Genomic DNA, 21,545 nt, shown 5'->3' on the forward strand with positions numbered 1-21,545 from the left:
GACTAAGACAACAGAGCTTCAGAAGGAATAAAACAGCAGAAGGGAAAGAAAACACTGACACCTCGTGGATGTTGTAATACATTTGTCAAAGAGGAGGAGCTTGGAAAAGCAGGTTATAACAACCCCATTTATATTTCCCATGCCCATTTTTCTTGCAGGTTCTACCTCCGCCTCTCTCTCTGGGAGGGAAACAGGTCTCTTTAGCCTGTACCTGCCCAGTCTGACATTAATCTGTAGGTGGTGGTATTAGACCAACTTCATACCAAAAAGTGGTGCTCAAAGGCCCTAGTTTGACCCAGTCAAAGCAGCTTTGCCCCTCTGAAAGAGCTCCTCTGGGGGCCCTCAAGGTCAAGCAGGCAAGAGAACTCTGATAGGAAAAGCAGCTTACGCATGAAAACCAAGAGCTAGCATGTCAGTACAGTACCAAACAACCTGCATCTCTATTACCATACATGCTCAGTTAGTAACTTGCATTAAGTAAGCCAGAGAAATCTTTGTAACAAGAAGGGAGTCGGGTTTTCAGTTTCCGACGGAAAAATAGAAAAAACCCCATGCAATTTCCCTTTTACTGGAGAAAAACACGGGTTTTTCATTTTAACAGAGAAACATGCAGATTTTGCTCTTCGCAAAGAGCTCTGCAGGCTGGCAGAGTTGCAGCCTGCAAGGGGCAGAGGGGAGAAGGAGGAGGGTGGCAGCCTGGAGAGCAGCTCTTGCAGGTAAGTCTGGTGGGGAAGGGGGGTAACTGAGGCCCCCATATGGAGGGAGGGAAGAAGGGTGGGAGTTGGGCAGGGTTGGGCAGGGGCTGCTGACCAGCTAGGCAATGCATGGGGCTCCAGGCCCGAGTTGCAATGCACAGTTGTCAGGTCCCAGTGGGAAGTGGGACAGGGCTGAAAGTAGCTCATCCATAGGACAGGGGAGTGGTGGGGGAGTGGGACCAGCTCCCCACCGCTGCATGCACTCTTGTGGGGGGCAGGGAAGATCTGCGCCCCCACATATATGCACGGGGCAGGTCAGGCTGCTTACTGCAGGCTCCGGCTCCCCGCCCCGATGCCCTCCCCCGGGGCCTCCACAGCCCAGCAGGAGGGGTGTGACACGGCAGGGCAGAGTGGGGCCGAGCAGGGAAGCTGCTTACCACTGCCAGCTCTGTGCTGTCCTGGTGATGCACCCCCTGCCTGCCCCACAACAGTGAGGGGCACAACCCCACATGGCCACGCTCACTGCTGCTGGATAGGTAGGGGGGGACGTGTTGCCAGGGCAGCATGGAGCTCACAGCAGCAAGGAGCTTCCCCCCATAACCCCACTCTGCCCTGCCGCACTGGGTCCTACCCACTGGGCTGCAGAGTACAGGGGGAGGACAGCAGGGTAGGGAGCATGAGGCTGCTCTGTGCATAGATTGGGGGGGCATGTGCCACCCCTGTCCCCCCATGGAGTGTGAGCAGCAGCAGGGAGCCAGCCCCCCCAACCCTGCCTGAGCTGGCAGCAGGCCTCTGCTTCGGCCCTGCTGCTGGGGGGGAGGGGGGGCAGGAACTGGACTCCCTGCTCAGGCCACAGCAGCCTCTGCAGGTGGCAGCCAGGGCTTGGGTGCTACTTTGCGGGGCAGGGGGCTGTGGACTCAGGTCCCTGGCCCCATAGCCCTGGAAGCTGGAGGCTCCCTCCGCAGGGCTGGGGGAACCAGGGGGCTGTGAGTTGGAAGTGAGGAGCACCAGCAGGGCCAGGGGGCTGTGGGTGGGGAGTGAGGGGCCTGGACCTGCATCCTGGTAGTGATCTAAGGGGGCAGAAGCAGCTCTGATTTTCCGTGATAAAAAAACCCAAAATCTAATACCAAAATGTATAGGTACTTAAAATTTATTTTACTATAGTGACTGAGGCACTAATAAGCTTCCAAATTTCTTTAAAATTGTAAATATATCAATAAAATATTGTGTTTAATTGATACTTATAGATATAGTGGGGTTTCATTTTAATTGCAGATTTGGGGGGTTTTAATCAGAGAATTTGTGATTTTTTTTTAATCAGAGAATTTGTGATTTTTTTTTTAGCAGGGAAAACCAGGATTCCTGGTAACAAGGTATATATTTATTCATACAGAGAAATTCAGTAGGCCAAACTCTGCCTTCAGGCGCAGAGACACTACTGTTGAGTTCTTAGAGTCACATGTAGGATTCCAATGAACAGAACCTGGCCTGGCATCTCTTAAATTAATATTGGCAGTGCAGCTTGACAACAATACATAACATTATGTACAATACAAAATAGCAATGTTTTACAAAACATATTACAGTGATTTCACTCCATTTTCCCGTGTGGACATCCTAGCAAACATACTTCTGTGGAAGAAAAGAAAAACATACAGTAAATGAGGGAGCACAAAAAAAAAATCACAGGATCAATACTCACTTCACAGTAAAAACTAAAGTTAATTAGCCATACTGTGTGTATCCAGTATACAGCTCTGCTCACATCAGAAGCCCCAGAACTGAGTCGAGAAAGGGATTCAGGATATTCCCAGTAGGGGGAAAAAGGCAGTAAATTCTGAAGGAGCCAACACATTCTACTATCTCAACTGATACTACACATGAAACACCTGTGTAAATGTCTTTTGAAATGCATCTGGGCAGACATGATTATTGCCTTCTGTGCATTTGAAGGACAATCAAGTTACTTGTGTTCTAGAAAACAATTGTTTTTCCAGAACACATAGCTTTTCCTTTTTAAAAGGTATTCTACATTTCACAAAAGAAAAAGAAAGCTCTGATGCTGACATAAGGTAGTTTACAGTAAAAGCCCAGCTGGTCTGTGACTAGCTGGACTGTTTCCAGCGTACACAAGTTGCTAGAGCAGAGCAGGCTATGGGCCTCTTAGACTTAGGTGCAATCTCTTCCACTGATTTTGAAAGGAGGATTGAGCTGTACGGTAGTACCTGCTATCAGCTGCTTCAGTGAACAGTGTGCAAAAAATAATTGTGTGTAATGTTTGTAATTAATTTGGCTGCTAATGGTAATTTTTTCCTTCTTAAAATTCCTTTTTCATGTCTTTCTAGAATACAAAGCCAAACCCTACAGCCTTCACTCTCAATGCAATGCTTTCACTGACCACAAAGCCCAAAGGAACAAAATATGAGGCAAACTAAATGGAGTCAAGAGGAGGAAATGACCAGCAAACAGAATACTCAAGACTTGTGAAATGCTATAGAATACAAAATTATCTTCTGGCACTGTCTTGTGATAAAGAATTCCTTCCTTAACACAAGATTTAATTGGTTTGCATCTGGAGCATATCAACTTGTCACTGACACAGCAATGACGACCAGATCCTTCGTGAAGTAGAAGAAACTAATTCCCACTTCTGTGCGTAACCAATTTTTTAGCAAATAGCTAGGAATACAGAAACCACACCCATCCTATTATGCTACCACAGGGGTGTTGAGTGCAGCATGACTCAGTCCTCAGTGACTGGAGCAAAGTTTTGAAAGAAGCTTGGGTAGTATAAACTTTAATTCTGAGAAGTCTGGTTGTAATCTTTTGAACGGATGTATTTACCTCGTCATGATGGCAGCACATCTTGTATACTCCACCGATAAAGCCATTGATTACTTGGATGGAACACAGAATGAACTCAATTCCCCCCAGGAACAGAAGAATGGAAAAGAGGGTCACATTCCATCCAACAATGTTTCGTGGCTCCTGGCACTCAGACCACCTGTTCTGCTCCAGGAGGTACCTGTTCACATCAAATTAATGATATGTTAGAAATTCATGCCTCCATGAAGGGTGTAACTTTACTAAGAGGTGCTTAATACACATCTGGAATGCAATTGCAATCTGGGCCTAATTCAAGTGCCACTATAATTTTAACTTTGGCGGAGCAAAAGCTTACTCCATGCTAAATATGCAATGCTCTGGAATACAGGCGTAAGGTGTTTTTTTTTTAAATCAAACTAGAGAGCTGAATACCGTGACTTCAGTCAGGCCTAGGTGAGAGCCAGGAAGGAGTGGTTTTAGGTTGTAGAAGTAGATTTATTCCCCTCATTCTGGAGTTGACCAAGGACTAATCTCATTTCTAGCCTCAAGGTTGCTATCAATAATGCCTGGTTGGCCATAGCTATTCCTGCTTTTCTCTTGGGAATGGTCTTTAAGGCTTGAGCCTAGGTATGGAGATATCTCTTAAGCAAGGGTGTTAGGTGGAACATGGGCCTCTGGAACGATTTGTGGGAGCTGAACACTTCTCAGATGAGTCTCAGAATCTCTCAGGCTTGGGCCCTCATTCTTCAAGCTAGTGACTGCTAACCTAAGCAAACTTCATCGTTCGTTGATGTATTGTGTGTCATCCTCTGGCATTTGGAAACATGCTTTGGAATTGCTGACTACAAAGGTCTAAAATAGATTCCTGCAGCCAGTATCCACCCATATCCTCACCTTACAAGCACTAGACACCAATCAGTAAGGGTTACTCAGCTCATCACCTCCTTTCTGTCCCAGTAAAAGCTAAAGAGTCATAACAATAGTGCAGCTGTGTCCTAATTAGAGTGCCTCTGCTACACGGGGACAGTGAAATCTGGCTGCACTTTCTTGATTCTCACACTGGGCCTGTGAAGACACCAGCTATGAATTACAATTACTGGAAATGAGATTATTTAACCATGAGTTGGGCACTGCTGGATTCTGACCAAAGCCTCTCTCCACATTTTCCTGTGACTAATTAAAGTGGCATATGATTCTACTACCCTTCCTCTGCTAGCAGGGGACTCCCAGCTTTCTGGCACCCTGGTGCCACTGGAGAAAAGGGAATGAAACCCTAAATCCTTTGTACCTTTTCTGATGGCGTTCCCACCAGCTCTGTATCATTGTAACCATCAGAAACTTACTACTCATTTACACCGAGATAAAGTAAAACCAAACTAGACCCATTCATTCTATTGTTAGAGTCATACTACATGGTATTAAACCTACACCCCATTAAGACTTCTATTAACTCATGAGCAAACCTATGGGATGTGGGCTACTGCAGGTTGCTTTTCAACTCTAATACCACTCATCCTGCACAATCTTTACAATTTAAAACCCAAATATATTGAGATTCTCTTTCTAAGCTGATGATCAGCAGAGTCCTAGAAATATTTGATTGCTTACCATAAAGCAGTGGGAATGGGATATTAATTGAAATACTGAATTTAGTTCATGGCATCTTAACCATTAAGCCAATAAAGAGTTTTGCACAGGTGGTGCTCCTAGGAAGGAGAGAACCTCTCATGCTAAAAGACAGCCTAAATTGGCCATTAAAAGGAACAGGAAATATTTTGGAGAGAGCTCAGTGTCCACCTTCTACAGAATATTATGGGTGAGGAAGGGTCTGCTGACCACCCAGGAAAATATTTTCACACTCCTATGGGTAGAGGCCCATATCCAGTAGTTGCCAAATAGTTTTTTTCCTCATAGTCCTGGCACTGGAAAGCTCGGGATAATCTTGAATCTCAGCCTATATAGACTGGAGAATTCTTTCCTCACTGGGAGGCCACCAGCTTTGGAAGACAAATAGATCACTGGAGAGGGACTGCTCTGTGGAAACACTTTACTGTAAGCCCAAGAAAAATTGTTTAGCAGCCACATATTGGTTCTGACTTAAGATGGCTTACTTCCACTGCTGTACCTCTCAGAACAGGGACTGCTGCATCTCAAGTACTACATCCCTACTGTACAGCAGCAGGGTATTAGACCCTAAAAAAAACCCTGATGTAAAATCATCAAAGACATCCCTCTTAAGAGATGTGGACCTGGCACCCCTTACTTACATGAGAAGTCCTTTATGGCCAGTGGAACTACTCATTTGAATAGGCAACAAATGATTGGGCCTATTTCTCTTATCATTTACATCAGTGAGAATCACCCCCATATGGGAGTCAAGACCCAAACATAGGAGTCAGCCATATAAGAATCCTGCCCCTGGTATTCCCATGCAGCTGTCTGCAGTATGGCCGCAGACAGACCACTTACTCTCCAGAGGAGTTATGGAAAGGATAGACCCAGGTATTTTCTGTGCTGGACAAGCAGTAAGGCCCATGTGATAAACCCAGAGCTGAAATGATGATACAGTATCCAGAACCAAGGATTCCAATGAAGGCCGCCAGAACAGAGGACAGCATCTGCAGAGGGAACACAGGCAAGTACTCAGCATTGTGACCACTCCTCCTCCAGCCCATCCCAGAAAGAAGCAGCAAGAAAGCTCACTTACGGCGCAGCTTTTCCCACAGTTCTCATGGCCGCCACACCCGCAGCAGTTCTCATGTTCTAGGCTAATGAACACAGCAGCAGGGATGAATATCTAGATACAGACAAAAGGACATCATATCACTTTGACTTTTAAGTTGTTGCATAGAAAGTGCAGATCAAATAGGATCCTCGTTTTGTCTCTGCCTAGACTTTTTAAAAATTGCACATACCAGATTCAGTCTTGCTCCCCTTAACCTCAATGGGAGTTTTCCCACTAATCTCACCAGCATCAGGATTTGGCTCAGGAAGAAAAGAATTTCACACAGCATCTGGTGGGATGGAATCCTGAGCCGTGGCTGGTGACACACTGGTTACCAAAGAAAAGCAGCAGCGGTTTGTGCCATAAAACTTCTCCCAGGAACAGTGCTTGCCAGTGGAAATGGGGGAAAAAAATCTTTATGTAGAAAATGTTTTTTTCCTGAAGTTTTCCAATTCCAAAGCTCCTGTGAAGACTGTGCGCCAAACCCTCTCATCTATTTATGCATCTTGGATCTTCCATGGGGGGAATATTTGTAAAACAAACATTCAGACTTGTACATTTTCAGCATGAGGAAGTGGAAAGCATGGCCTGCTAGATAAAACGTAGAACTCCTGAGGTCTGTTCCTACTTCTGCCAATGGCCAACTCCAATGTTAGTTTGTACATATACCATTGTATACACATTATCCAGGGATACATCACAAAATCCTTTGCGCAACAGATTTACCCTACAGATAAAATCAACCACAGAGTTTCTGTCTCAGCTCACACCCAGGGCCCCAAGGCTTCAAAGCCATATGCAGAGATACTTAATGGTAAGCAGGTTCACTGAAGCTGATCTGAGACTATTTGCCCTATGTAAAGTTAAACAGATCTTTTCCAGATCATACTCTGAAGCTCCATCTGGGCCCCACAAAAGTACAGAAATCATCCTGTACAGGGGTCAGGGCCTAGAGTAGCAATATGTTGTGCTGTAAGGAAAACTTTCAGTTCTTTACAAGAGCAACCTAAAAAGCCTTTGCTATTTGTCTAGCATGCAGGTTTGATAACAACCAGTTTTCAAATTTCCCTGAAAAAACATCTAAGACATGGCTGTAACCACAGTCTCCCCCAGGATCTTGGGTACCTATTGAAGGTATGATTGCTACTTTTCACCATACTTTTACAAAAGGAGAATATTCTCAATAGTAAACCAAAATGCAAACATGTACACACATCAGTAGCTTTACTCACATGTGTAGTCTGATTGCACATTATTGACCTTATTTGCATTTCTTTAGTCATACAAACTGACTCTAAAAAATACCCACATTTATATCATACCAAATGGCAGGTATGATTCCTTTTACTTCTTTTCATAGCACTGTATATTTATATGCTACTAATAATGAGTTCCAAAAGCTTGCTAACTATGCATTCAGACAAAACAGAAACCAGAGAGAAAAATGTAAATCTTGGGGTTGTTTAAAGAAACAAAACAGATAAGGAAAAAAACAGTAACAACTTACCAGGAGGCCTCCTCCTACAATGCCATGGAGGCACCGTGTGTACTTGCTAAGACGATATTCTGAAGCATACCTTGTTTCACCATTAGGAAAGTAAAGCAAAATGTTTGCCACAATGCAAAACACGGCAAAAATGAGCAGCTTGTATCCAATGCACTTAGCACACTTGCCAAAACACATGGTGGCACTTTTACAAATCTTTCTTGAGCAGCTCAGTAATACCACAGGCCAACCTGCGTGGCACCCCTCTAATAGGGAAGGAGAAACAGTCTCGAGTCACACCTGCTTAAATACTCCGAGTTTCTTAGTTACCTGGATGATGTTTACATGTGTACATGACTGTCAATCCCGATTGCAGAATAGGGAAGCGAGAGGAGCAGAATGTTACCACCTTTTTAAATGACATGTTTGTTGACAAGCGAAACCCAAGGAAGGGAATTGGTCAATTGCCGCAGCATTCACTGTTAAGCATGAGCAAGAGCAGACATGCTTAGGCATGAACAGCAGACTTAACCTATGATGTAAGCTCTTCAGAGACTTGGAAAAAGTTAAAAGAAAGAGAACTTGAAACAGTTTCAAATTCTACATTTATAGACTGATTCAATACACATTTTTGAAAGCAAAGCATTCCTCTTTTCTGACCTGAAGAATGCTTTGCCTTCAAAAGCTTGTCTAACCTTATCCCAGCAATACAGATGCTGGGCCAATAAAAGATAGCACCCCCAAAAAATCCTTGCCTCATAATCTGTGGACCAACATGGCTACAACATCATTCTACCACTAACCATAATGAGTATGTACATGGTAAGCCATGTTTTGAAACCCTTTAATTATTTTGGAGGTTGGTTTTATCTTGTTTGTTTTTGTTTTTTTAATATTCACATACAAGAATTTATGCAGTTACTGTAATAAAAAACTAGTCTTAAGTCAATAGACTTCAGGGTAAAATCCTGATTGTTTCACTTATGATTCTGTTCTTTGATTTATACACATGACTTCAATTGGGCTATTCATGCAAGTACTGCAAGCAGGGCTTGAACTTTAAAAAGGACACAGAGAATATTCTATTCTTGTAACGATGTGAAGTCACAAGGTAACCCTCCGGGTATTGTAGCTATTAGCCTTGGAGACTTCCTCCGATATGAGAGAATATCCTCCAATTGTCAGAAGTGTAAACTTGAAGTTATTGTGTGCATTACACCTTTGATTAATTTAAACCAAATGCAAACATCAATCTGCAGGTTTCCTCCACAGGAGAGTCTAGATTCTAACCAGATTAATCCTCAACTGAAAACTCCCTGCCTTATGTTAAGTTTAAAAAAATATGATCTCTGGAAACTAGATAAAATAAACTGTTTTGTGTATAAATTGTATAATTCCATATTCCTAATAAAGCATAAAGAATGACACACAGCCAAAAAGTACTTATGTAATATTAAAATATTAGTTTCGTTGTGAAACAAAATAACTTTTTCCTTCAGACCTAAACTAATTAAGAAAAAAGTGCCTGAAAATTAATTTGGTCTAGAAGATGCCTCATGTTTGAATACAGATAAAATCTAACAGGCTTATAAAAATGGGTATTTCTGTTTTTACTCTCTTTAATGGACCAACAAGCACTTGCTTACATGCAAGGAGTTTCTATTGTGCTCCTGTCCGCCTCTATCCGTTTGTTGTCTCTTGTTACACACCCATACATACATAGAGCAGCCTGACCCCTAATCCAGGGGATGCAAAACACTGAGCTATAGGCTACTTGTATGGCCTGGTGCAAATTCCTACATCTCTGTGCCAGCTTTGTCAACTGTAGGATGTGGATAATAATAGTAACTCCATCTGGCTTGGTCTGTTTAAACTGTGATCCCTTCAAGTCTCCTGACGTGTACATAGGGCATTTAGCACAAAAGAATCCCCAATCTAGGTTGAAGCCTTTAAGCACTATCATAATAGAAATAACAAGAAAGAAATAGGGATTTTATTACCCACAAAAATTAACTACTTAAATTGCTTCTCACCCTCTGAGTCTAATTCCTTAACATGTGATATGCCCCTGTGACTCCTATTTGGATCCATGTGAGCCATTACGGGGGAATCATGAAATAATCAGAAAATCAGAGCCCTGGCTGTCTGCCCCAACCAGACATTCACCAGGCTGCTGTGTTTTGCTCCTACCTAGACCTAGATGCTCTGTCTCCTTGATTTCAAGTAAGCTCCAGCACTGGCTCTTTCTTTAGCCTCCCTAGCAGACTTCCAGAGTACAGCCTTTCTGTTATCAGGTTGCAGCCTAGTGACCCAGTGCTGAATCCTTACGCCACTGTAGCACACCCTTTAGCAGCTGCAACCTGTGGGCTCCCTGGGTTTACAGATCAGGAATGTGCAATAGTGGAAGCAAATCAGTTTTGTTAAGATCCCAGAAATCAATAAGATCTAAAAAAACCCACAATACTTCTGTACACCATTCCCTGCCTAACTTTCTCACCAAAACTGAAAGTTCTTGGACTGCAGTTGGACTGCTCTATGATGTTGTCCAGAATACCCTCCTTTCCCTTTGGGGCTTGGATTCTGTTCTCCATACTAGGTTTCTTTCCATTTACCCTTGAAAAGGCCAGAAAGAGAATATTCTATAACCCCTTAACCACTGACCCTCCCACTCCGTATCAGCTTCATCACATAAACAAAAGTTCCCCACCAGATGGTCCATTGCTTAGTTATCCCCTTGATTCTTCCCCCAGTTCAGACTTGGAAAATTAGTTTATGCAGGCAGTAGTCAGCCCTTTGTCCACAAATTTTCCATGTGAAGGGACTACTATTAGTGCTAAACTACCTTTCACTATATTAACTCACAGCAATTGTGCTCATCAGGTCCTGTTCTTATCTCAATACAGCAGGGAAGGCAAATGTGCCCTCATTCAAAACAGAATTTGCAGTCTGACACAGAGTCTCCAGTCTCAAAGTGGATTCATGAACTGTACATACATATGTTCCTCACAGTGTTAGTGTGGCCTAAAGAAACATAACAGAAAAAAGACCAAGATATCTAAAGACTCAGGTAGGTTGTCCAGCCTTTCTTACTCAGTGAAGCAGCAAAACTGTTGCAATAATGGACCCCATTTATGTCCCAGGACCTATGTAAAAAGGGAGAGAGAGGGATCAGAACAGGGAGGCTGAAAATCACCCTAAACTATAGGTCCTATGCTACAAAACTACAGTCTCAGCTAATCTGCATGTGAATTGCACTCAATAGGAGTACAGGGCAAACATTACCAAAACTTCCACCCACCTCTAGGGAAATATGGGAGACAGGTCTGAGCACAACTATTAAGAAACAGTTTCCATGCATCAGTATCATGAATATGGAGAAAGAAGCAACAGAAACACATCTTAATAATAAAAGCAGTATCATACCATTCTGTACAGCCCAGGTGGTCAGTATAACACATTCAGAAACAATTAATCTCTGTATGGGATGACAACAATCCAATTCTCCATGTACTCAGTCTTGCTCTCTACCATAGTCACAGTGACTTATATGGAAAGAATATAACATTTTGGGATGTTGCATGTCACATTACATAGCCAGTTTCACACACAGTCATATTTAAGCGACATTCCATATGTTGTCAGTAATAAAACAATTTAAGTTAGGAATACAATTTGGGCAGTGTTACAGGCCAATCACTGCATATGACCTTGACTTGACATACTATCTGAACAGCTACTCTATGACATCTGATGGCACCCTTCAACAAGCACACGTCAAAACAGCATGTTTACAGACAATGCAGAGGAAATTCCCAGCCAGTTGGAACAGCTATCACCTCAGCTGGTGAATGCCACTTAGAATCATAGAAAATGAGGGCTGGAAGGGACCTCAGGAGGTCATCTAGTCCAACACCCTGCTCAAAGCAGGACCATCCCCAACTAGATCATCCCAGCCAAGACTCTGTCTAGCTGGGTCTTAAAAACCTCCAAGGATGGAGATTCCACAACCTCTCTGGGTAACTTGTTCCAGTGTTTTACTAAACTTCTCATGAGAAAAAATGTCCTAATATCTAAACTAAACTTCCTGCCACAACTTGAGACTGTTTCTCCTTGTTCTGTTATCTGCCACCACTGAGAACAGTTTAGCGCCATCCTCTTTGGAACCACCCGTCAGGTATTTGAAGGCTGCTATTAAATCTCCTCTCAGTCTTCTCTCCATCAGACAAAATAAGTCCAGTTCCCCCAGCCTTTCCTCAGAAGTCATGCACCTCAGCCCCTAACCATTTATGTTGCTCTCTGCTGGACTCTCTCTAATTTGTCCACATCCTTTATGTAGTGGAGGGCCCAAAACTGGACACAGTACTCTAGATGTGGCTTCACTAGTGCCAAACAGAGGGGAAGAATCACTATTGGCTCTGACAAATAACTACCTGATGCCCAGAAGATGATCATGTGAACGCTACACTAAAACCAATAAAAGGACAGATTTCCTTACAGAATCCAGATGTAACACTGGAGTTCAATGCTACAAGAGATAACTGTGTTCATGGGATTAGTGGGATTGTGAAAAGGATTAAATATTTGTATAAACAGTTATAGTGGAGCTAAATCCTTTTGCTTTATAAAATACAACCACTAGCTGACAGGATTAGAAAAACACTTCCCCTTTGGGGATCCTGTTATGTAATGATGACTACAGGTTCTCTCATACTTTCTTGTGAGCATCCAGTACTGGCACTGTCAGCAATGAAACTACAGACGGAGGCCCCCCTGCAAGGGCACCATGTTTTGATCAAAACACACTGTGCTGGGAAGCTGACGAAACAATAGGTGCACCATGGTAATGCTTGGAAAATATGAGCAATGCCCTGGTGCACATTAGCACAGTTAGGGCCTGTGACATAGGTATGTTTTCACAGCCTAACCCTTTGTACATTATTAAGTTACATGGTTCAAATTCTTACTTTTATGATGCTCTTGGTCATATTGGCAGGCAGAGGCTCAGACTGCTGCCAAGAGTGTGGTTATTGTGCTGTCACCTCTCATCTCCACAGTTTGGAATCTTTTTGCCCATCATATAAAAAAGAGCTCACAATGACCTTACATTTCTTCACCCATAGCTGACACTGCCTGATTTACAAGTGATGCATTGCTCATGTTTTCCATCTGTAACCTCTTCATGCTTCACTGATATACAGCAACCGCCCTGCCCCGTCCATACTCTGTAGTTCTGCTAAAAATCAGATACCTAGCTGTGTGCATCATCTTTACCAATGAGCTAATTAATTCATCAAACGTACAGCATATGCCAATCCACTATGTTAAATGTTTGACAAATGATTGACAGCTATGATGTAAATTACCCATGGTATTCTGCAACATCATTGCCATGTAGAACACTACACAGTATTATAATGTATGTGACATTACATAAGGCTTCGTTTGTTAGTTCTAGAACTGACTGAAAAGGTTTTTGTGATAAGTTTCAGGAAAAACAAGACCGTAGGCCAGAACCAGTATGGGTTCAGCACACAGGGATGGTCTACAGGTGCAATTCCATGTGCTGGATCTGGCTGTAGCACCACCCACTGTACTGTATCCAGAATGGTGTCATCTGGCCCACAGGGCTCTCCACAGGGTGGGTAATTTGGCAGTAGAGGACTACTGGCTGAGCGGTGCAGAGCTGCCAATGCTCCCCCACCAACAAATTTCCAGCCTTGTGGAAAGCCCTGTGATGTCACAACCCCATGGGCCAGGAACAGTCTGCAGGCTGAGCACTGCTGATTTAACCAAAGTTCGTTTCCCCCATCTGTGGAACAAGGGCAGTAGTACTTGCCCACTTCTGTAAATTGCTTCCATATTTTCAGAAGAAAGAGGCTATGCAAGTGCAAAATACTACTGTCACTATACGGCAAGAAGAGAACAGGTTGTAGTGTGTACAGTATGCAGTGTGGTTGCACATATATCCTAGTTGTAGATGAAGTTGGTGGGGAGAACCTGGAACCGATGCTGCCAGTATGTTAAAAACATCTAGCTTTCTGACTCCCCCTCCCCCACCATATATCTGTTGCAATACACACAGAACATGAAGGAGGTGACAGTTTTTGCATGCCACGTTCTTAACTGTGGCACCAGGCATTCTTGCAGAATTATTTAATGTATTAGGCAGGTGACTAGAATATGAATACAGAATATGGCCGCTGACTAGACGGGAGGAGACCTGGGCTATTTCTCTGGCTTTGCTACTGGTTTGGCAATGCCTTAAATCTCTCTGTACACCTGGACAAAGGATGCAAAGATGATAATAATGGGAAAATTTTACCCAATGTGAGTAAAGGGCTCCCATTTTACATGGTCCCTTGCAATGTCTTCTTTTGTCAAGTCAGGATAGGAGGATGTGAGGCTTCTTGTAGCTCTCAGAATTGTATTTCCCAGCTTTATTCACAACTTACCTTATTTTCCACTGTCTCCCAGTTTGGCTCTGCAGGTCTTCTGGCAGAGCAGGCTGCAGACCAAAGAAGAAATGTACACAGACCATGATCCCACTGTGGTCATCTCACTCTTACTTTGCACAGACTGCAACTGGCAGGGCTCATCTACATAGTTCCTCATTTTAGAGGAATGCATCAGCAGAACCGAGGAATGCATCATAACTGCTGACATGGAAGGCTGTCTGTTGATAGAACAACACTTGCAGCTTAGTTGTTCCATCAACACCCTGCCAGCTAAACAGAGTTCTTTGAAGATACTGAGATATAGGACCAATCCAATATATAACTTCTTTGGTTACAGAACTGATGAACCAGCCAAATCAAAGTGTAAACTCATTCAATGCAATAGCCAGGCAGTCACAGCAGATGTCACATCTATGTTATGGGAGGCATACACAGCTCTGGTTTAATTACTTTCACTCTTAAGTCCCATAGGTTCTACAGTTTATGCCATGCTTCCAGCATCACCTACAGCTGACAGATACCTTTCCAACCAGATCCACAACATTTGTATTCTCAAGATCCTTTAAGGACAATTCCTTAAATTTTACTTCTCCTACTTTAGCCTCAGTCAGTTCGGTCAACAGATAGTTAACTGAAATATGACAAACACTAATGAACAAACACATCCCTGATGTACTCCAGATTTTAACTGATCCATAAGTCTCAATTATTCATCTTTACATGACTAACTCTATTATAGGAAGATTCCCGCAGTAAGCATACCACTTGTTGGTGTAGCAGTAAAAACAGTGCTAGTCAACATTAACCACAATAAAACATAATTTTGCAGGGCCTCCTTTTTCCATTCCAATCAGACTATAAAAGCAATTTAAGAAACATTTAATAAGTAAAAAGAAAATAACCATTGAACATTACATTTTTATTTAATTTCCATTGTTCCCGAACAGCTATTTGCTTTTGACTAAAAAAAAATAGAAAACTCTTTGGCTATACCAATGGACAAACATTCAGAATCTGATCAACATACAATGTTACAGAATCATTATTCCTCTCACAAGATCCTTATAATTTAAGCATGCAATAATCCTTGTGATGCGAGGAACAGTAGGGAAGGGAGCAAATGACATTACATCCATTAATTAAAAAAGGCATTTTTTGCTGATCTTTCATGTGATTGTAATACCCACTGTACTCAATACAACAGAACATGGAAATTAATCCATCACAGAATCATATGAATGTACAGCAGCTCTGACAGTTTGGATGATGTCCAAAGGCACGGTTTTGATTTTTACCTGACGTCCCTATAGAGCACATTTGCTTACGGTATGCTAATATCCCATTGCACAGCCATCTCCTCGGGGATCCGATCCTGCCCAAAGGATGTTTTGCAAGCTCTTGGAAGACAAAGAGCCCAAAGACTTCCACCAATCTCCTTTAGTGATAATCTGACCACGGCCAAACAGGCTCCTGTCATGCCCACTTATGGGCCAGTGGCTGCAGTGACCTCTGGCTCTCAAGTCTTCTGCAACCGCTTGGGGGATACCATCTTCAAGTGACAGACGCCATTTACTTCCTGTTAAAGAAAAGAATGCTCACTGACATCTGCTGAAAGGCTATTCCAAGGGTAATTCAATACCCTTCAGTCTAGCTCCAAAATTTCTTTGACAATAGAACCTGAACAGAACTAAAGCATTGTGGCCGCTGAACTTTATCCCAGGCCTCAGATTTTGCTTGGTAGCAAGAACTGAAGGAAAACTCTTTCAGGAAGGCAGGGGGCTAGAATATGACAAGTTTTGCATGAAGAGGAAGGGATGGGGAAAGAAGCAAGGCAGCAGCCTTCCCTTGAACACCAGCAGAGAGGCTTCCAGCCCCTGCATGCTCTAGCTACCAAGAGAAAGTAAATACTGCCTGTGGTGAAAGGCTCCTCAAAGAGGTAAAGACAAAACTAAGGAACTAATCCTTCCCTTTCACATTGCTGGTGGACTGAAGCTGATACTGGGAGACTTGGAGACTTCAGCTTCCAAGAGAAGAGGCCACCTTTGAAAACATGCTGCTGTGTGTCAGCAGTGGCAGCTGAGTCAGTTGCTTGCCTGCGTAGATACAAAATGCCTCTGAAACTGCTTTTAGTGAAGTAGACTGCCAATGACAACCCTCCAAAGACTAACTTTTGCCCCACAATGAAGTAATAATGCTCTTACTGTTTTCATCAAGAGCTGTATAGGCACATAAAAAAAACCTGAATTTTATATTTAGGGTAAAGACTGGAACAAAATTTGTCACCTGTACAATACATGAGCTGGTATGGAAACCAACCATTGAGAAATGAAACAAATGCCCTCTGGAGATATTCCAATTACAAAAACACATGGCCCGTTCTCATTGTATTTAATGATGGGATGTTATAACCACCATGTTGACTGATTAGAATCTCATGCTTAGGTTACTGGATACACTAAACATGATACAAGAAGTAACAGCCAGTCAAATCTTTGCAAGATCCCACTCTACACAAAATATTGATTTTCCTTCCAGATATTTCTAGCAAATCTCTAACCCAATTCCCAACCTAGGTAAACTATCCAGGCTTAAAACACATCTACTCACAAGTGAGAGGTTTTCTATGTCGGTGATGGTAATCTGAAAGTTAACTGTGAGGGGAAAATATACCCTCAGAAACAAGGTGGGACTGACTCCAAGGCACTGCAGTGTGCCAAATTAACAATCAGATTGTAGCATAGAAAGCAATACTTCTTTGTTCAGAATCACTACATACTAATAGCATCTCCATATCATCTCATAAACTACAAAGTGCTGGAGACAGCCAACACTGACAGCATAGAGTATGGTGTTAACTGTCATTACACAGCAGAGTAAGAGCTTCCACTATAAGAGCCATTTATCTAACCAGGCAAAGTAACTGCAAAGCAGAAAATGGCCCCAAACTTTTGAACTGAAAGAAACATCCTTATTTGCAACTTAAGTGATTTACTTTGTGAATGATGATGTTTAAAAGTCATACCTTCTCTGGAATAATCCAAACAAAACCGGGATGCATCTAAGGCTTGTTGAGGGTCCATGCCAAACTCCAGCATATTGAGCAGCACCTTTAGAAAGCGCAAATAAGTAAAATGTTAGCGCATACAAAGCAGCAGCTAAAAACATATCTCATAAGCTTTCAACATCACAGGAAGACTGCTGATCTGCAAAAAAACTTCACTGTCCTGGCAGAAATCACATTTTCTCCTCAAGTGTTTTCTGTATTGGATAACAAATATTAGCAACCAGACAGTAAATAGACTGCAGATAACTAAAGAATGGATGCTGAAATAGCAGAATGTTACTACCATGTCCGATGTCATATGACATTTTATTATCTGTCCATGCCATGTATGTAAAATGTCCGTGCTGAAATGGAAACTGGCCAGTTGCTGACAAAATCAGCAATGGGATAAAACGCAAAGCAAAAACCACTACTCTTTTGGCCTACAGATTTGCATTGCCTGTCCTGAGGATTCTGAAATAAAAAGACCTCATAGCACTATTTTGCTTCTAAGGATCTGTAATATATGCCAAAAGGCTCACATTACCTGAACATGTCCCTGAGGCTGCATGAAGCCACCCATTACTCCAAAGGAGCACAAGAGATCCTCAGTGTCAGCAGCTGTAGCTAGAGCAGGAATGATAGTGTGGTATGGCCGTTTTCCTGGTGCTAGACAGTTCGGGTGGCCAGGAAACAGGGAAAAACCGGCTCCTCTATTCTGAAAATAAACACAGATACTAAGTTAATAAAATCCTTGACCTTGAAGTAATACTGCGTAATAGTCAGTAACTTTTCAAGACATTGACCAATTAGCTGTTGATTGATATGGCATTTCCAATTGATATACAGAGTTTGGTAAAAGCAAAAACAGCTCATAAAAGACATTCCTACATGAGAAGGGGAGCATTATTGCATATATTCAAGTAGGGAGGCAATGGGGATGTGGTTAAACCCACACACATGTAGGGAAAATCCCCGTATAAATATGATCATACCCAAGGGACAACCTTAGGGAAGATTCCTGCACATCAATAAGGTCATGCTCAGGTGAACTCCTCTCATACTGTGGTACTGCCAATCACTTTCCAGGTGGCAGCACATAGCAACTGTCACTGGACATTTATGACTCTGAAGCACGGGATCCATTATGACTCTGAAGCATGGGATCTATTTCTAACCTAACCTAACCATTTTTGTTGCCCTCTGCTGGATTCTCTCCAATTTGTCCACATCCTTTCTGTAGTAGGGGCCCAAAACTGGACACAACGCTCCAGATATAGCCTCACTAGTGCTGAATAGAGGAGAAGAATCACTTCCCTCAATCTGCTGGCAATGCTCCTAATAATGCAGCCTAGTATGCTGTTAGCCTTCTTTGCAACAAGGGCACACTGCTGACTCATTTTCAATTTGCTGTCCACTGTAATCCCCAGGGTCTTTTCTGCAGAACTGCTGCTTAGCCAATCGGACCCCAGCCTGTACTAGTGCATGTGACTGCTCCATCCTAAGTGCAGGACTTTGCACTGCCCTTACTGAACCTCATGAGATTTCTTTTGGTCCAGTCCTCCAACTTGTTGAGGTCTCTCAAAATTCTATCCCCACCCTTCAGCATATCCACTCCTCCCCCCAGCTTGGTATCATCCACAAATCTGCTAAGGGTGCATTTCATCCCAGCTTCCAAGCCACTGAAGAACCAGGGGACCAACCCCTCGGGCTCTCCACTTGATACCAGCTGCCATCAAGCCATTGACTTCTACCCTCTGAGCCCAATTATCCAGCCTGTTTTCTATCCACCTTACAGTCCGTTCATCCAACCTGTACTTCCTTAGCTTGCTTGTGAATATGTTGTTGGAATTCATATAACAAACCTTGCTGAAGTCATGGTATATCATGTCCACTAGTCTCCCTGCATCCACAGAGCCAGTCACCTCATCATAGAAGGCAATCAGGTTGGTCAGGCATAATTTGCCCTTTGGTGAATCCATGCTGCCTCTTCTTAATCACCTTCTCCTCCAAGTGCTTAGAAATGGATTGCTTGAGGACCTGGTCCATGATTTTTCCAGGGACTGAGGTGAGGCTGACTGGTCTGTAGTTTCCTGGATCCTCCTCTTTCCCTTTTTTAAGGCCACTATATTTTCCCTTTTCCAGTCATTCAGGACATCTCCCAATGGCCATGAGTTTTCAAAGATGATGACCAGCAGCTCTGCAATCACATTGGCCCAGCTCCCTCAACACACTCGGGCGTATCCTGTCCTGCCTCATGGACTTGTACATGTCAGGCTTTTCTAAATATTCCCTAACCTGTTCTTTTGCCACTGTTGGCTGCTCACCTCCTCCCCAAACCATGCAGCCAGGTGCAGTAGTCTGGGAACTGATCTTTCCGGTGAAGACAATAAAATATTCTTATTTTATTTTTGTTTATTTCTTCCCCACTCAACCTACTCCTACTTTGTTTATAGTTCCTTTCCCCCTGTGGATATTCTATTCAGGTGGCTTCCAATTCCACAGTTTCTCACCTTTTTGTATCTGTTGCTGGACTTTTCCTACAACCTGAAGCTGGCCTGAAAACATCATACCAGTACTTTGTGGTACTTTTGATTGCTCCCTTCCCATCAAAATGGTTTCCCTTTTTTCTTTCACTTGCTATCTTTGTGCAGCAGCTGGAACACTTGGTGACATTTCTTCACCAGGCATTCCTAAGGATCTCTTCTATAGCCAAGGAAATGAACATGGCATTATGAACAGCACACATCTGTTTGGTATGACAAGTCTATCATTGCATACTACAGCGTGGACAGAAAACAAAGCAAACAGTAGAATTACCACACCTCAGAGAGATAAAACAGAAAAACAAAGATTATCTAAACTGATGCAAAGAAAGGAAAGAAAGAAAACATTCAGTTAGTGCCACCTTTTTAGATTCAAGAAAGTAGACAGGGACTATGCCCAGCAACAAGTGCATTATAAATTTTAATTGTCTAAGCGACTTGAGTACTTTTGTCCCACTTTCAGATGCATGCTTAGACAATAAATTCTCCTTTACAACTAATGGGATTGAAACTGACGGGGTGGGGGGGGGGGATGATGAGGGCGGGGGAAGCTGTGGACCAGCAAACCATGTGGCACCCACAAGGACAGCCCGGCCTGAAGAAGGAGAACATCAGGAACCTGCAATCCATGGGGCGGCCAGCAGTACACCACAGGTAAGCAATAAGCAGGTAAGCAATAAGGGGCCCTTTGGGCATCAGAGCCGGGGGGCAACAAAGGCGCCAGTCACAGGGCTCAAGTGCCTATACACTAACGCTAGGAGCATGGGGAGCAAGCAGGATGAACTAGCGCTCCTGCTTGCAGAAAACACCTATGACTTAGTAGGGCTAACAGAAACCTGGTGGGATTCTTCCCACAACTGGGCGGTACACATTGAGGGTTATAAGCTGTACAGAAAGGATACAGTGGCAAAGAGAGGGGGAGGGGTGGCGCTCTATGTCAATGAGCGATATACATCGACCCTTATCAAAACGAAATCGGAGGAGGAGAAAGTAGAAGGATTGTGGGTTAGATTACATGGAGGTCAAGGAGAAAGGGATTTGGTGGTAGGGGTCTGTTACAGACCCCCACACCAAGGGGAAGAACTAGATTTGGGGCTCCTGAGGCAGCTCTCGGAGACCATAAAAACTAGGGAGGCAGTAGTCATGGGGGACCTAAACTACCCAGACATCTGCTGGGAGACGCAGACAGCGAAGTCCCACCGTTCACGCAGGTTCCTATCCTGTGTACAGGACCTCCATCTGACGCAGGAGGTACATGGTCCCAACTAGGGGGAATGCCATACTGGACCTGGTATTGGCAACGGGGGATGACATGGTAGGAGACCTACAGATTGGTGGTCACCTGGGGGACAGTGATCACCAAATAACAGAATTCACCATAAGATGTCGAGTGGTTAAGGTAACTAGTAGGGTGAAAGTGCTAGACTTTAGGAAAGCTGACTTCAATGAACTCAGGCGTTTAGTCAAGGACGCACTGCAGAGTAAGAGTTTTGAAGAGTTGGGAGCTCAGGAAGGGTGGCTGTGCCTTAAGGAAATGATCCTTCGGGCACAGAGGGAGATGATCCCAATGCGGGGAAAAAGGGGAAAAGAGGCTTCCTTGGCTGACCAGAGAAATCCAGAGCAGTCTACGGGCTAAAAAGGGGGGCATATAAAAAGTGGAAATGGGGAGAGATTACTAAAGAGTATACCTCCTCTGCTCGCGCTTGTAGGGAGGCAGTTAGATAGGCCAAAGCTACCATGGAGCTGAGGATGGCATCCCAAGTTAAGGA

General features: G+C 43.3%; 2 protein-coding genes across 6 annotated transcripts in view; both read right to left on the bottom strand.

Moving 5' to 3' along the window:
• Positions 1–1,829: 1,829 nt before the first annotated feature.
• TM4SF1 (transmembrane 4 L six family member 1) lies at positions 1,830–12,615 on the bottom strand. The gene is made up of 5 exons (XM_006259173.4): positions 7,754–12,615; positions 6,229–6,318; positions 5,991–6,139; positions 3,540–3,720; positions 1,830–2,327 (listed from the first exon to the last, which is right to left on the bottom strand). The coding sequence occupies exons 1-5, from the start codon at positions 7,928–7,930 to the stop codon at positions 2,313–2,315; spliced, it is 612 nt and encodes a 203-aa protein (XP_006259235.2). The 5' UTR covers positions 7,931–12,615; the 3' UTR covers positions 1,830–2,312.
• A 2,470-nt stretch (positions 12,616–15,085) lies between these two features.
• Positions 15,086–21,545, bottom strand: part of LOC102567351 (glutathione hydrolase-like YwrD proenzyme) — a 50,960-nt gene continuing 44,500 nt past the window's right edge. For all 5 annotated transcript variants that reach the window (XM_059731026.1, XM_059731023.1, XM_014602855.3 and 2 more), the window contains 3 exons: positions 17,778–17,948; positions 17,210–17,294; positions 15,086–15,763 (listed from right to left, as the gene is read on the bottom strand). In XM_059731026.1, coding sequence (XP_059587009.1) covers positions 15,519–15,763; positions 17,210–17,294; positions 17,778–17,948 — 501 coding nt within the window. In that variant the 3' untranslated portion in view covers positions 15,086–15,518. The remainder of the gene's footprint in view (positions 15,764–17,209; positions 17,295–17,777; positions 17,949–21,545) is intronic.

Source organism: Alligator mississippiensis, chromosome 7, assembly GCF_030867095.1.
Source record: "Alligator mississippiensis isolate rAllMis1 chromosome 7, rAllMis1, whole genome shotgun sequence".
In the NCBI taxonomy this organism is placed as follows: Eukaryota; Metazoa; Chordata; order Crocodylia; family Alligatoridae; genus Alligator; species Alligator mississippiensis.